General features: G+C 45.4%; 1 protein-coding gene across 2 annotated transcripts in view; it reads right to left on the reverse strand.

The window, feature by feature from the left end:
* LOC122941457 (formin-like protein 21b) overlaps positions 1-17,661 on the reverse strand; it is a 281,089-nt gene that overhangs the window by 22,170 nt on the left and 241,258 nt on the right. For both annotated transcript variants that reach the window (XM_044298723.1, XM_044298724.1), the window contains one exon: positions 1,940-2,043. In XM_044298723.1, coding sequence (XP_044154658.1) covers positions 1,940-2,043 — 104 coding nt within the window. The remainder of the gene's footprint in view (positions 1-1,939; positions 2,044-17,661) is intronic.

Consider the following 17,661-nt stretch of genomic DNA (forward strand, 5'->3'; position numbering starts at 1 on the left):
GGTATTGGGACTGAACAGCTGTGTATCCGTAAGAAAACCACCAATCAGTGAGGCAAACCAGAAAAAAAGGCTTCAATTTGCTAGGGAGCATAAAGATTGGACTCTGGAGCAATGGAAGAAGGCCATGTGGTCTGATTAGTCCAGATTTACCCTGTTCCAGAGTGATGGGCGCATCAGGGTAAGAAGAGAGGCAGATGAAGTGATGCACTCATCATGCCTAGTGCCTACTGTACCAGCCTGTGGGGGCAGTGCTATGATCTGGGGTTGCTGCAGTTGGTTAGGTCTAGGTTCAGTAACAGTATGTGCTCCAAGAATGAGGTCAGCTGACTACCTGAACATACTGAATGATCAGGTTATTCCATCAATGGATTTTTTCTTCTCTGATGGCACGGGCATATTCCAAGATGACAATGCCAGGATTCATCGGGCTCAAATTGTGAAAGAGTGGTTCAGGGAGCATGAGACATCATTTTCACACATGGATCGGCCACCACAGGGTCCAGACCTTAACTCCATTGAGAATCCTTAGGATGTTGTCACGACCCTTGGTCATGGTCGTGACTCTTTGAGCCGCATGCAGTTACCCGTGGTTTAGTGTTGTGTCAACCGCAGCTGGGGGCACTTAGTGGTTTGCCTCAGGTGCGGTTGCCGCGGACAACAGGCATGCGTGCGGTTGCCTTTTGGCAACGTGTATTTGTGTGCACTTCCTTGTCTGTTTGTTGTGCACGAGGTGGTGTTTAGTATGCACTTGGACTCCTCCCTTCACCTGCGGTTGTCCGCGGCAACGTCTGGTGTTGTTTGCATGTAGTGGAAGTGTCTCGGCCTGTTGGCTGTTCTTTAGGACACGGATGCCACGCATGCCGTTGCCGGCGGTAACAGGTGAGTGAGTTTGTGTGCTTTCCCCTTTATGTGTTTTCCCTTTCCGGTGGTGCTGGAAGGGTTAACTCTCTTCCCAGTGTGTGTGATGTCACTGGGTGTGTTCTGACCGGTGGGTGTGGCCACTTAGGCCTATAAAGCCTCTGTCTCTGGCTTGGCTCAGTAGGTTGCTTTCAGCCAGGCATAGCTGGAGCAGCCTCCTGTATATTACCATCTACCAGTGGGGGCCTCCCTTCTGGTCATAAACCTTTGTTACACGGTGTTATCTAGGTGTGTGTGGGCTTTTGTGTTATTGCAGCTTATGGTCCAGGGTTCCTGTGTGATGTCTGGTGTGTGCTGTGTTCTTTGGTGTCTTGAACTAACAGCACCTGCACATGGGTTCCTGGTTGTGTTGTCTGTGGCAGGTGAGTGTTGTGTGGATTACTTTTGCCTGTCACTGCCATAGCTGTTTCTGTTTCCCTTTGTAGCTTGGCCACATTAGACTCCTGTTTCTCCGTCTCCAGGAGGAACGGGCTGTCTACCCTGTTCTCTAGTTCAGGGCTGACTTGAGGGCTTGTAGGGACTATAGGTTCCAGCGTATGAGCCCTCCTACCATCAAGGTCGGCTCATACTGACAGGAGATAGGGTCAGCGTTAGGGACGCAATAGGAGGTGACCTGCTCCCTAATTCTGTGGTCCTGGCCAAGTGGTAACCCTACCATCTCCTGGCACCGCACGGCTGGGGTTTCCCCCACCTCCAGCCGTGACAGATGTGCTAGAGAAGGCTTTGCGCATCAGTCAGATTCTGCCATCATCAATGCAAGATCTTGGTGAAAAATTAATGCAACACTGGATGGAAATAAATCTTGTGACATTGCAGAAGCTTATCGAAACAATGCCACAGCGAATACGTGCCGTAATCAAAGCTAAGGCGGTCCATTGAAATATTAGAGTGTGTGACCTTTTTTTTTTGGTGGCGACTATTATTTTGGACAGACAGTGTATTACATGAAGCACCCACATTTGATGGAGTAATAACTAGACAGTAGGAAACCGGCATGTACTCTACCATGAAAACCATTTACCTTTAGCTCCTTCAAAAACTTCTCTTCACTTGCTGATGGTTTGGAGTGTTTACTCTTGAAAGATTTCCGGTATTGGTCAATGGTTTCTAACTGCTTGGATAAAACTAAGAAAAAATATATATTACTATCAAAAAATAATAATAATGATGTACAAATTAATAATACTGATAACTATTGTGTTATAAAAAGTAAGAATAATACCACTAATACTAGTAACGCAACAGGTGTAGACCTGCAGCAGGTAGCCTGCAGGGAAGAGTGCTGTAAGGAGGATGGGAATGGTAGTTGGCACTAATAGGAGTTATAGCAGTTTACTGTGACTGTCTACACTATGGCCCTCTCTTGGGCCGTGTAGCAGCGAATGGAGGGAGCACCCTTTCTTCCCTCAGGGCACACCCTGGGCCATTTGGGGACTTCCATTCAGGTTGGGGAGCTATTTATGGTGAATCGTTGGCAGAGTGCAGGGCAGGAGGACAAGTGCAAGGCTGGATAACAGCGGTGTAATGATGGTGCAAGGCAGTAATCAGTCCAGTGTAGAGGTAACAAATCCTGTGTGCTTTACTGAGGCAGTTCATAAACAGAGACATTGGTGGCATTCAGTTCAGACTCTTCCAGGATACATACACAATACTTCCAAAGCCGACCATGGGTTAACTGACAGTAAAAAGGCTGACTATGAGTCTCTCTCTATCAGATCCAAATTACTTTCTACATTGACCAAAGGGTTGCACATTCACAATATGTACTATAGTTCCCACAGTGGTCATGTAGATCCTCCAACAGGTACCTAATCCGTGGTGGGTGTCTAAAGCAATTACTGTCTATTCTTTGTACCAGTCCTTTAAATTGGCTCTCAACAGTCTGTATATTCTGTACTTCTTTCTTTCTCAGAGGATGGGGGTAGTTGTTGAAATGCAAGGAAGAAGGTTCCTTACAGCAGGACTTACATGCAGATGCTTACTCTCTCCCAAGAGAGTCACCAGGATCAAGCCTATTAAACCAGGGATACTGCCTGGTAGGGCTCATCATGCTGATTAAAACTATACCTTTCTTTTGTGTCACAAAAGGCACCTCTCACCTTCCCCTCCACTCTCTGAGCCCGGATAGCGCACCTGGAAGCGATAATTGTGTAGCAGAAAATGAAGAAAAATCCAGCTCCAAGGTAGCGAAGAATCATACCTTTATTCAGACCCTAGGCAATTTGCGGTCCTTCCTCATGACACATAGAGCTTCCAAATGTTTGCACCATATATGCCATTAACACACCTGGCCAGGTAATCAGAGAGTCACATGGCCAAGAACACCACAGATGCTATAATCAATACAACTAGCCACCTCTAAACAAATTACTTTGTCTGCATATAACAAAAAACACATAATAAAAAAACATATACATATGTATGTAAAAAATAAAAAATAAAAAAAAGCACTAAAAACAATAGCAAAAATGACTCCTAATAATGTAATAAAAGGTCATGTCTTTTATTTAAACCTGTAGGTTGTCTAGAACCAAGTTGGAATATGCAGTACGCTTCCCTGTTTAAAAGTTCCCTTCTGTGATCCCCCCCTCTAATAGCAGAGCTTTCTATTCCCTGCACAATTAATCCAGAGGTGTCTCCCCCGTGCATAACCGCACAATGTAAACTGACAGCAGATACACTTGCCGTGGCCACATTTGTAGCTCCCCTTGCTCACAAGCCAAATCGGCCTCTCTACTTTTTTGTCCTGATAAAGGCCGGGACTTAACATACTGCCCAATGTCGGAGCTTTTCTAGCCACGCACTTCACCCCATTTGTCACAATATCCTTCCACTTTGTCACAGGACAATAATGGTAGATATTTCCTAATGATCTTACTATCATCAAATTCCCCACTAAGTTGTGTCACAAATGAGGTGATAGTGCGCTTACATTCAGATGTATCCCCAGTGGCGGATGGGCCAGTGGCGGATCCAGAGCCTGGTCTCGGAAGGGGCACTTCCAGATTATTTTATGTCCGCCGCCACAAGACTACACAGTGTAGAGGTATACTGTATATTGTGCGGCACAGTGTATGCTATATGTGTATAACAAACATATTTCACATGAAAACTTACAATTACTTGGCTTGTCCCTTGGGGATCTCGAATACCACTTCAACACTTTGGCCGGGGGCTCGGTGGAGCTGATGTGTTTTATACTAATGAGAAAGATTTCATAATAAGGATTTGGAAAAGGGGCAGTGGGGTCACAGAGCAGAGAGAGGCTGGTGCTGCTACTAGGGGGTCATACCATGGGGGAGTAATAAAGCCCACCATAATGTCCCATTAGAAATAATTCTCCTTATAATGTGACAGTGCAAAAAATGCCCCCTTGTAAGGCCCCCAGTTGAGCTAATGTCCCCATAGTGCACCCATAATGTGCCAGTATAAAATACCCCTATATAGTGCCCCCAGTAAATGCCCCCATAATGCTCCTCGCCCCCATAATGTACCAGTATAAAATTCCCTATATATAGTGCCCCAGTAGATGCCCTCAGTGTCCCTCATAAAATACCCCTTTTTAGTGCCCCCTGTAAATTACCCCATAGTACTCCTCTCCCCCTTCCCCATAGTACCAACCATAATGTGTCCCAGTATAAAATGCTACTGTACAGAGCACCCAATATAAAATACCCCTTCTTTGTGGCCTCAGTAGATACCCCTATAGTACCCACCAATAATGTGCTAGTAATAAGTGCCCCTAATAATGTGCCAATAATAAGTGCACCCAATAATGTGCCAGTAAAATGTGCCCCATCACGTGCTAGTAACAAGAACCCCCATCATGTGCCAGTAATAAGAGCCCCCATCACGTGCCAGTAATAAGAGCCCCCCATCATGTGCCAGTAACAAGAGCCCCCCAATCATGTGCCAGTAACAAGAGCCCCCCCTAATGTCCCAGTTTCAAGAGCCCCCCTAATGTGCCAGTAACAACAGGCCCAATCATGTGCCAGTAACAAGAGGCCCTCCTAATGTGCTAGTAACAAGAGGCCCTAATAATGTGCCAATAATAAGTGCACCCAATAATGTGCCAGTAAAATGTGCCCCATCACGTGCCAGTAACAAGAACCCCCATCATGTGCCAGTAATAAGAGCCCCCATCACGTGCCAGTAATAAGAGCCCCCATCATGTGCCAGTAACAAGAGCCCCCCAATCATGTGCCAGTAACAAGAGCCCCCCCTAATGTGCCAGTTTCAAGAGCCCCCCTAATGTGCCAGTAACAACAGGCCCAATCATGTGCCAGTAACAAGAGGCCCTCCTAATGTGCCAGTAACAAGAGGCCCCCCTAATCTGCCAGTAACAAGAGGCCCCCCTCATGTGCCAGTAAAACTATTTAACGTATAAAAAAACAAAAAAAAAACACTTATACTTACCTCCATGTCAGCGATGCAATGCAGGCCTCTTCTGGCCTGTGTCCCGCGCTGTACGGCTCAGGCAGCGTGATGACGTCATCGCGCTGCCTGCGCCGGCTTCTGATAGGCTGCCGGCCTGGTGCCTGCAGCATATCAGAGGAAGGGGAAGGGACACTTCTCTCCCTCCCCTGCCCGTTCGCATTTGCAGCACAGCCATCTGTATCGCTGTCCTGAGGATGGCGATACAGATGACTATGGAGATGAGTGCTTCCACAATGGAAGCTCTCATCTCCCTGTGTCCCGTTGACCCCCCACTGAATCTGCCAGTGCGTTGAGCCCATGGTATTTTTCTAGGGAAGATTCCCTGCATATTGCTGATACCTCGTTGATCATAGATGATATGCGCCTCCGTAAATTCTAGCCACGCACTTCACCCCATTTGTCACAATATCCATCCACTCTTTGTCACAGGACAATAATGGTAGATATTTCCTGATGATCTTACAAATATTATCAAATTCCACACTAAATTGTGTCACAAATGAGGTGAAAGTGCGCTTACATTCAGCTGTATCCCCACGTTGGGCCCGTGGTATTTTTCTAGGGAAAACCAGAGATTCCCTGCATATTGCTGATACCTCGTTGATCGTAGATGATATGCGCCTCTGTGAGTATGACCTACTGGTTAATCTATTCATTACACTTTTAGCCTCTTGGGTGAATGTGAGCATATCGGAACAATTACGGCGAGCCCTGATCAGTTCACCTTTGGGAATGTTATGTATGTTGTGGGGCGGATGACAGGAGGTAGCATGTAAAATAGTGTTCCCAGCAAGTTCTTTCCTGTATGTGGCAGTAATGACTCGGGAGATGGCCCCCCTTAAAACACAAATCCAAAAAATAAATTTGTAAACTGTCATGCTGGAGACTGAATGAAAAGAGTTTAAGTAATCCGAAAACAGTGGTAGCGACCATACCACTGTATCAGACCACTAAAAGGGTGGGTGTCGATGAGGAGAAAGCATCCCTCCTACCACGCCATGAAAATATTGGCTATGGAGGGAGGGAACTTAGCCCCCATCGACACCCCAGCAACCTGAAGGTAAAAAACTGAATCCAACATGAAAAAATTGTGTTGGAGGAGGAACTCTATCACCACACCAATGAACTCTTGTAGTTCATCTTAATAGTTACTATATTTCTTTAAGAACCAATGCAGTGATATTAAGGCCAAATTGTGGGGAATACTGGTGTATAAGGCAGTTACCTCTGCCGTCACCCAGGTATATTCACATTTCCATTTTAAAGACCAAAAAGGCCTGCGATACAGACCTTGTGTCCTTTAGGAAGCCTGGAATCTGGGGAATTAAGGGTTGGAGTAGTGTATCAATCCACTCAGACAGCCTTTCCGAAAAGGAGCCAATCCCTGCTACAATTGGTCGAAGTGGGGGAGGGAAAACACCCTTGTGAACTTTAGGGAGTACATGGAAAATAGATATAACTGGGTGCTGTGCATAAATATTATCAATCTCTTTTTTAGTGAGAAAACAAGCTTCCAGGCCCATTGTGAGAATACTGAGCATTTTTGTCTGAAGAGGGAGGAGAGGGTTGCCATCCAGGAGCCTATAAGTATTAGTGTCATTGAGCATAGAAAAGATCTGCGATTTGTAGACCCCACTATCCAGGATGACAACCACTCCTCCCTTGTCAGCCTCTTTTATGATGATATTGTCCCTGTCCCTTAAATCCTGCAATGCCCTCCGCTCATTGTGTGTTAAATTCCTATCTCTAGAGTATTGTACTACGGATTCAGCAAGCAGAGATCCTTCTCCACAATCTCCTGATAACGATCTAAGGCAAGAGACCTCGATTGGATCGGATAAAAGTCTTTGTTAGCGACTTTGAGTGCAGACACTCTAGTAACTATATGGTCATCTTGCCTTGTCCGCAGGTCCTGCAGAGAATTACCGTGGACTGGTTCTGAAAAAGTCATACTGTTTTGTAACACTATACCGCTATATTCAGGTGAGACAGGATCAGAAGAACAGGTACTCATATCAAAAACATCAAATATGTCATTATTATCATTCTCTGAAACAAAATCACAAAAATGTCTCTTGAGTGTTAAACTTCAAGCAAACCTGTTGACATTGAGAATAGTCTGGTATAAGTCAAAGTGGTGTGGGGTGGAAAAGGATAACCCCTTTTTTAACACACCTACCTGGTCCCCTGTAATATTTGATGCCGACAGATTAATGACCTGGATATCAGTCACTCCTTGTTGCGGGACAGATTTTGTGGGCCCATCCTATGCCGCCTTCTTTACTGCCACGTACAGGAAAGAACGTACTGGGAACACTATTTTACATGCTACCTCCTGTCATCCGCCCCACACCATACGTAACATTCCCAAAGGTGAACTGATCAGGGCTCGCCGTAATTGTTCCGATATGCTCACATTCACCCAAGAGGCTAAAAGTGTAATGAATAGATTAACCAGTAGGTCATACTCACAGAGGCGCATATCATCTATGATCAATGAGGTATCAGCAATATGCAGGGAATCTCTGGTTTTCCCTAGAAAAATACCACGGGCCCAACATGGGGATACAGTTGAATGTAAGCGCACTTTCACCTCATTTGTGACACAACTTAGTGTGGAATTTGATGATATTTGTAAGATCATCAGGAAATATCTACCATTATTGTCCTGTGACAAAGAGTGGATGGATATTGTGACAAATGGGGTGAAGTGCGTGGCTAGAAAAGCTCCGACATTGGGCAGTATGTTAAGTCCCGGCCTTTATCAGGACAAAAAAGTAGAGAGGTCGATTTGGCTTGTGAGCAAGGGGAGCTAGAAATGCGGCCACGGCAAGTGTATCTGCTGTGACCACACTAAAACTGATGGGAATTTTAGGTCCACTGCAAACAACAAGGAGTATGCTATACAGTCCTACATTCATTGTAATACTAAGTTTGCAGTGTACCTAATAACATGTGAGAGGTGTAAGCTACAATATGTGGGTTGCACCACAAATGAAATAAAAACAAGGATACGCAAGCACATCTCTGATGTCCCGCATTTCAAAAACCGCAATGTATCTGCTGTCAGTTTACATTGTGCGGTTATGCATGGGGGTGACACCTCTGGATTAAGTGTGCAGGGAATAGAAAGAGTTAGCTTTCCCATTAGCAAATAAAGCTACAATTCTTCGTTACCTTGAAGCTGGATTTTTCTTCATTTTCTGCTTTCTTTTGTGTGTATGCTAAATAACTGCAGAGATATCCATGTTTATATTCATATGCAAATGAACAAACTGGAGCACCGGGGGCTGAATCATTTGAGCACTGCTTTGTATACCCCCTGTGCTCTGTACACTCACCCTTCCCCTTGATTGGCAGGGCTAGACATCAGTATGCTGAGGGCAGAGCTGTGTCCTAGCATGTGCATATCATATACTCTATGTACTATAGCTTCACCACACTGAGATCTGCTCAGAAAGCTAATCTACATATTACTGCTTTATTCACAAACTCAATATATGATCATAAAGACACCAGTAATATGTGTTAGCTTATAGCATAGAAAAAGCATGCTTGTCTATGTGGCCAAGAGGAGGGAGGAGTATGAGAACACAGGGGGTGTTACAAAGCAGTGCTCAAAGGATTCAGCCCCACCTCCTGGTCCTCAAACTTGCTCATTTGCTTATTAATAAAAATGCTGATATCTCTTCAGCTGTTTAGCATACAAACTTGAGAAATGTATAGTTTTAGTCAGCATGATGAGCCCCACCAGACAGTATGCCTGGTTTAATAGGGTTGGTCCGGGTGACAGAGTCTCTTTAAGCTCCTGACCCAGAGGAGAAGGCTCCCCCCACTGAGCAGGACAATATAAATAAATGGTGTATCCATTTCAGCTCTTGGTTTAAGATTAGACATGGTGGTAGCATTCCTGAAAGAGACTAGCTGTGAATGAAGAGTTATTGGCAATAGTCCATGGGAAAAAAAAATCTGTATGCAAAAAGGTATCTCCCAGGGAGAGAGAACAATCTTGCTAACACCACCTTCTGAAAGTGGCTCCCTATGAGTCAAAGTCTGATTTACTGAGGAGTGGCAATCCCCCCAAAACAGCTGTCTATGGATAGATATTTGACTTGGCTATTTTCCCTTGTCATGTTACAAGACTTATTCAAAAGTCATACAAAAAAATAAAATAAAAAAAGTCATACTTTTACTCTTAGGGAGCCACTTCCAGAAGGTGGCGCTAGTGAGATGGTTATATTTCCCTGGGAGATGCCTCTGCATTACTCTTGGATTACAAACTTCCCATAGAAAAAGTGCATAACAATAACCATGTACATTAACCTATTAAGTAGAAAATTAATCATTTTCAGTTGCCTTCTGGGGTATTGCAGACCCATTGTATCACTGAACAGATATGAACTAGAGCTACTCCTAATGTTGTTGTCCACCTGGCATGGTCTTCACCCTGTACAGGGGTCTGGACTCTGCTACAGGAGAACCACCAGTCCACTACTTCTTGAAGTAGTCTCTGTTCAGTGACTGCTGACCCAGGCAGACCAAGAAACATCGGTATGTGGCACTAAGGGCACAGGTGAGAGAGAGGTCAAAGGACTTGGTAGGCAGAGTTCAGTCAATCCAGTAAACGGCAGAAAGTCAGGACAGACGGCACAGGGTCAATTAAGAAGTCAGAGCAGGCATTGCATAGTCAATGTGGTAAACAGGCAGAGGTCAGGCATGGGAGACCTTATTGCTCAGACAACTTTAATTAGGGAAGGAACCTTAAAACCTATAGAAGTGAACCATTGACTATAGACAGTTCAGGCCTCACCGTGATTGCCTATTAAGCACTGGAAAGGAGCACATGTTCCCTAAGGGAGCAGACCAGGAACTAACAGGCAGGGAACGGAGATTGCCAAAAGAGCCCTTCAGAGTGTGACCAGAATGTGGCAGCTATACTTGCCAAGAGGGAGCAAAGAGACTCCAACAGTCATAAAACCGCCGGCAACACAGAGTAGTTGAAGGGGTGATTATTCCGGCACCCGTGCCTGTGGACACAGACCGCCAGCATTACAATACTGCTACTATTGCTTATAATAATAATAATAATTTTACATTCAAAAAGTTGCTAAAATAAAATATACAAAAGGAATGACTTGGGTATTTTTACCCTTTAGAAACCTTTGGATTTTGTGGGGGGGGAAATCCACAAATTGGAGCCACATACAGCACCTATTCATATTTTTGTAAATTTCTTTATTTAGCACATATCACATAATGCAGTGACAATACATTCTAAAATTACCTGGACAGACTGCTGGTTAGAAAATTAAAAAATCACTATGTCAGTAGCAGCCTTATCTCCTTGTAATTCTCTGGATGAGCTGTGCTCCTATAAACTGGAGAAGCTCTTTAAGACTAATCATATTAAAGGTGACTGTTGTCTGTTTAGCAAACAGGCTTTAAAGAGACGAGTCGCCTCGGCTCAGTAACAGCAGTGCGCATCGATTACGGCTAAACAGCAAGGAATCAATAGAAGTCTTTTAATGCCTGGAGTCCGCACTTTGGTGTATGTGACGGAGACTGAGGAATAACAATGAAGCCAAGATCCTACAGCTTCACCAGTTTCTTACGGGGCTCTCTAATCGGCTTTAGAACTTCATCTCTTTCTCCTATATATGTGCTCTTGATTAATGACTAGAGGAAATTCCACAGTAATTAGATGTAATGAGATCCATCAAGTGCTACGCCAATTCCAGGAGATGTACACTTCATTAAGGACTTGTCCCTGTTACTTGATCTGCCAGTAACACTACACACCCGGGGACTTGAACATACATCACACTGATCTCTGTCTTAATACACAGCAATACTTCTATATTGCAGTGTACTATACCACTTAGTATTGCACTGAAAGTCTATTAGGCTCTACCTCTAGCAAGACTTAATAGGTTTCCTTAGATGGCAGACCCAGAGGCCTTTGTTAGGCCACGATCATGCTACAGGGTGCAGATATGAGAGACAGTACAACTATCAAACATTTAAGATGCCACAGACAATACTGATGATAGTATCTAAGTGCCACAGATTTGTCAGTACTTGTGGCAGGTAATAAGTGTGGTATGAGAGGGAGAGTCCAACACCACTATCCCAAGGGTAGCTGCACTGCCCTTTCATGTCCTAATGGAGGAAGCCGCAGTTAGCGGTGATACTTACAGTATCATGATGGTTTCAATTATTTACCTCAACATGTATATGGCCTGAGCACTGGTTCCATCTGGTTAAAGTGATGTTTGCATACTTTCACTTTATTAAAGGGATATCCCATGATTCATGTAAAAATTGAAAATCAGACTTTATGTAGTACATGACAGTCTCTTTCTAATAAAGCCATAACCAGTCCTGTACCTCACATGGATCTAGAGATCTCCACATTCATTTTTCCAGTTGCTCCACTAGAATTAGCTCAAGCTAGAAGCTCAGGGGACATGTCTAGGTCAGGGGTTGTATCCCTTCTGCTGCAGCTCTTTACCTATCACAGCTCAGGAGACAGTTTAAGGATGAAACTGAGCATGTGCGAGATGAACAGAGAAATAAGGAAATGACCAAGCAACAGGTGGTGTCACGGCCACGGTTATGGCCGTGACTCCTTGGGAGCCGCATACTGTTGCCCGCGGTTTTTGGGTTGTTGTTTCAGCCGCAGCTTGAGGCGTCATGTTGTTGGCCTCAAGTGCGGTTGCCGCGGACAACAGCCATGTGTGCGGTTCCCTTGGAGTTGTGTGCGTCTGTGTAAGCACTTGTAGTTTGTCTGTGTGCACTCTGTGTTGTGTGTGGTGTGCACTGACATCCGTTCCTTCACTGTGGCTGTCCGTGGCAATGTTTGGTTGATTGTGTACATGTGGTGGCAGTGTCCTGGCCTTTGGGCTGACTCTCAGGACACGGTTGCCACCCATGTCATTGCCTGCGGCAACAGCCACAGTGTGTTTGTTGAGTTGGACACTTCCTCTTTTAGTTGGTGTTTTCCCTTCTGTGGTGTTGGAAGTGTTAACTCCCTTCCCAGTGTGTGTGTGTGTCACTGGGTGTGTCTGACTGCGGGGTGTGGCTTTTTGGCCTAAAAAGCCTCACTATTAGCATGGCTCAGTGGGTTGCTTCAGCCATGCTTGCTGGAGCAGCCTCCTGTGACCTCCATCTTCCTTGCCAGTGAGAGCCACCCCTGTGGTCATAAAGTATTGTTGCTATGTATAAGTCTTGCTGTGTGTTTATGTAGTATGTTATATTCTGTTGGGATCTTCCTATGTATTTGGTGCAGCGTACGATTCTGGATTCCCGTCTGCTCAGGGATCCAGTCAGCAAGGCTGTGGCAGGTTGGTGGAACTTCTCGTTCGCCTGCCATTCCCGTAAGGCTGTTTATGTTCCCCTTTTCCCAACAGCTTGGCCATTGAGACTCCTGCTCCTCCGTGCCTAGGAGGAGTAGGTCGTCTTACGCAGCTCCTAGCTCAGGAACCTGTGGAGGGTAAGTCAGGGCTCCGAGGTTCCTGCACATGGGTCCTCCTACCATCAAGGTCGGCCCATGCAGGTAGGAGTTAGGGTCAGGTTAGGGATGCGTAAGTAGGTGACCTGCTCCCTATCCTGTTCTCATGGCCGAGTAGCCACATCATCATCTGGCAACACACGGCTGAGGGTTTCCCCCATCCTCAGCCGTGATAGGTGGTGCTATATATATATATATACAGTGGGATGCGAAAGTTTGGGCAACCTTGTTAATCGTCATGATTTTCCTGTATAAATCGTTGGTTGTTACGATAAAAAAATCTCAGTTAAATATATCATATAGGAGACACACAGAGTGATATTTGAGAAGTGAAATTAAGTTTATTGGATTTACAGAAAGTGTGCTATAATTGTTTAAACAAAACTAGGCAGGTGCATAAATTTGGGCACCAAAAAAAATAAATTAAATCAATATTTAGTAGATCATCCTTTTGCAGAAATTACAGCCTCTAAACGCCTCCTGTAGGTTTGGATTCTGGTTGAAGGTATTTTGGACCATTCCTCTTTACAAAACATCTTTAGTTCATTCAGGTTTGATGGCTTCCGAGCATGGACAGCTCTCTTTAAGTCACATTACAGATTTTCTATTATATTCAGGTCTGGGGACTGAGATGGCCATTCCAGAACGTTGTACTTGTTCCTCTGCATAAATGCCTTAGTGGATTTTGAGCAGTGTTTAGGGTCGTTGTCTTGTTGAAAGACCCAGCCCCGGCACAGCTTCAGCTTTGTCACTGATTCCTGGACATTGGTCTCCAGAATCTGCTGATACTGAGTGGAATCCATGTGTCCCTCAACTTTGACAAGATTCCCAGTCCCTGCACTGGCCACACAGCCCCACAGCATGATGGAACCACCACCATATTTTACTGTAGGTAGCAGGTGTTTTTCTTGGAATGCTGTGTTCTTTTTCCTCCATGCATAACGCCCCCTGTTATGGCCAAATAACTCAATTTTAGTTTCATCAGTCCACAGCACCTTATTCCAAAATTAAGCTGGCTTGTCCAAATGTGCTTTAGCCCAAAAGGCTTCCTCTGCATCACTCTTGCATACAGCATCTCCTTGTGTAAAGTGCGCCGAATCGTTAAACGATGCACAGTGAGTCCATCTGCAGCAAGATGATGTTGTAGGTCTTTGGTGCTGGTCTGTGGGTTGACTCTGACTGTTCTCACCATTCCTCGCTTCTGTCTATCCGAGATTTTTCTTGGTCTGCCACTTCAAGCCTTAACTTGAACTGAGCCTGTGGTCTTCCATTTCCTCAATATGTTCCTAACTGTGGAAACAGACAGCTGAAATCTCTGAGACAGCTTTCTGTATCCTTCCCCTAAACCATGATGGTGAACAATCTTTGTCTTCAGGTCATTTGAGAGTTGTTTTGAGACCCCCATGTTGCTACTCTTCACAGAAAATTAAAAGAGGAGAGAAACTTACGATTGACCCCCTTAAATACTCTCTCATAATTGGATTCACCTGTGTATGTAGGTCAGGGGTCACTGAGCTTACCAAGCCAATTTGAGTTCCAATAATTAGTTCTAAAGGTTTTGAAATCAATAAAATGACAACAGTGCCCAAATTTATGCACCTGCCTAATTGTGTTTAAACAATTATAACACACTTTCTGCAAATCCAATAAACTTAATTTCACTTCTCAAATATCACTGTGTGTGTGTCTCCTATATGATATATTTAACTGACATTTTTTATCGTAACAACCAACGATTTATACAGGAAAATCATGACGATTAACAAGGTTGCCCAAACTTTCGCATCCCACTGTATATATACTGTATATATACGAGCTGATGACCCAGTGTTGCTCCGTATTTATTTATTGCACTTTTATATTAAATAACAATGATTTTCACAATGTCCGCCCCTTTAACGGTGACCGCCCCTTTAACAGTGACTTTCACAGTGGTTGCCCCTTTAATGGTGACTGTCCCTTTAACAGTGACTTTCACAATGGCGGCCCCTTTAATGGTGATCGACCCTTTAAACAATGACTTTCACAGTGGACACTCCTTTAACGGTGAACGCCCCTTTAAACACTGACTTTCGCAGTGGCCGCCCCTTTAACGGTGACCACCACTTTAACGGTGACTTTTAGCTTTTATAGTGGCCACCCCTTTAATTGTGACTGCCCTTTTAACAGTGACTTTCACAGTGGCCACCCCTTTAACAATGACCGCCCCTTTAACAGTGACTTTCACAATGGCCACCTTCTTCAGGACACAGGGCGTACCGGTACGCCCTGTTGTCCTGGTACTTAAGGACACAGAGCATACTGGTACGTTCTGTGTATTTCCGATCAACGCTGCGCGGCAGGCGGTCATTGGAAGCTGGTGCCTGCTCAAATCATTGAGCAGGCACCTTGACTAAATGCGCGCGGGGGGGGGGGGGGGGTGTCCCGTGACCCCCCCATGTCGGCAATCGCCGCAAACCGCAGGTCAATTCAGACCTGAGGTTTGTGACTTTTATTGTGTCGGCGGCAGCGGTGCCATCGGGTCCCCATGGGGCTGTAGGGGGGACCCGATGGCATGGAAGGCAACGCAATGCCTTCCTGAGGCATCGCCGCTGCCTTCCTGTGACGTGCCTGTGAGATCCAGCCCCCCAAAATTAAAAGTTTTAAGTAAATTTTTTTTTTACTCCATTTTACCAGTGTCATGAAGTACAATAGGTGACGAAAAAACAATCTTAGAATGGCGTGGATAAGAAAAAGCATTTTAAAGTTATCACCACTTAAAGTGACACTAGTCAGATTTGCAAAAAATGGCCTGGTCCTTAAGGTGAAATAAGGCAGTGTCCTGAATGGGTTAACAGTGACTTTCACAATGGCCGCCCCTTTTTTAAATAGTGACAGCCTCTTTAACAGCGACTTTCACAGTGTCCGCCCCTTTAACGGTGACCGCCCCTTTAACAGTGACTTTCACAATGGCCGCCCATTTAACCGCCTCCGGACCGCCTAATGCAGATCTGCGGTCCGGAGGCGGCAGCTCTGTGCAGAGTGACGCATATACGCGTCATCTCGCGAGAGCCGTTCACAGGAACGGAAGGTAAGAGACAGGATCTCCAGCCTGCCAGCGGCGATCGTTCGCTGGCAGGCTGGAGATGCGATTTTTTTAACCCCTAACAGGTATATTAGACGCTGTTTTGATAACAGCGTCTAATATACCTGCTACCTGGTCCTCTGGTGGTCCCTTTTGTTTGGATCGACCACCAGAGGACACAGGTAGCTGTGTAAAGTACCACAAAACACCACTACACTACACTACACTACACCCCCCCTGTCACTTATTAACCCCTGATCACCCCATATAGACTCCCTGATCACCCCCCTGTCATTGATCACCCGCCTGTCATTGATCACCCCCCTGTCAGGCTCCGTTCAGACGTCCGTATGATTTTTACGGATCCACGGATACATGGATCGGATCCGCAAAACACATACGGACGTCTGAATGGAGCCTTACAGGGGGGTGATCAATGACAGGCGGGTGATCACCCATATAGATTCCCTGATCACCCCCCTGTCATTGATCACCCCCCTGTAAGGCTCCATTCAGACGTATGTATGATTTTTACGGATCCACGGATACATGGATCGGATCCGCAAAACACATACGGACGTCTGAATGGAGCCTTACAGGGGGGTGATCAATGACAGGGGGGTGATCACCTCATATACACTCCCTGATCACCCCCTGTCATTGATCACCCCCCTGTCATTGATCACCCCCCTGTAAGGCTCTATTCAGACGTCAGTATGATTTTTACGGATCCATGGATACATGGATCGGATCCGCAAAACACATACGGACGTCTGAATGGAGCCTTACAGGGGGGTGATCAATGACAGGGGGGCGATCATCTCATATACACTCCCTGATCACCCCCTGTCATTGATCACCCCCCTGTCAGGCTCCATTCAGACGTCCGTATGATTTTTACGGATCCACGGATACATGGATCGGATCCGCAAAACACATACGGACGTCTGAATGGAGCCTTACAGGGGGGTGATCACCTCATATACACTCCCTGATCACCCCCTGTCATTGATCACCCCCCCTGTCAGGCTCCATTCAGACGTCCGTATGAATTTTTACGGATCCACGGATACATGGATCGGATCCGCAAAACACATACGGACGTCTGAATGGAGCCTTACAGGGGGGTGATCACCTCATATATACTCCCTGATCAACCCTTGTCATTGATCACCCCCCTGTCAGGCTCCGTTCAGACGTCCGTATGATTTTTACGGATCCACGGATACATGGATCGGATCCGCAAAACACATACGGACGTCTGAATGGAGCCTTACAGGGGGGTGATCACCTCATATATACTCCCTGATCAACCCTTGTCATTGATCACCCCCCTGTCAGGCTCCGTTCAGACGTCCGTATGATTTTTACGGATCCACGGATACATGGATCTGATCCGCAAAACACATACGGACGTCTGAATGGAGCCTTACAGGGGGGTGATCAATGACCCCATTTCGGAAAGAAGACACCCCAAAGTATTCCGTGAGGGGCATATTGAGTCCATGAAAGATTGAAATTTTTGTCCCAAGTTAGCGGAAAGGGAGACTTTGTGAGAAAATACAAAAAAAAAACAATTTCCGCTAACTTGTGCAAAAAAAATAAAAATTTCTATGAACTCGCCATGCCCCTCATTGAATACCTTGGGGTGTCTTCTTTCATAAATGGGGTCACATGTGGGGTATTTATACTGCCCTGTCATTTTAGGGGCCCGAAAGCGTGAGAAGAAGTC

The sequence above is a fragment of the Bufo gargarizans genome, chromosome 6 (assembly GCF_014858855.1).
Source record: "Bufo gargarizans isolate SCDJY-AF-19 chromosome 6, ASM1485885v1, whole genome shotgun sequence".
Lineage (NCBI taxonomy): Eukaryota > Metazoa > Chordata > Amphibia > Anura > Bufonidae > Bufo > Bufo gargarizans.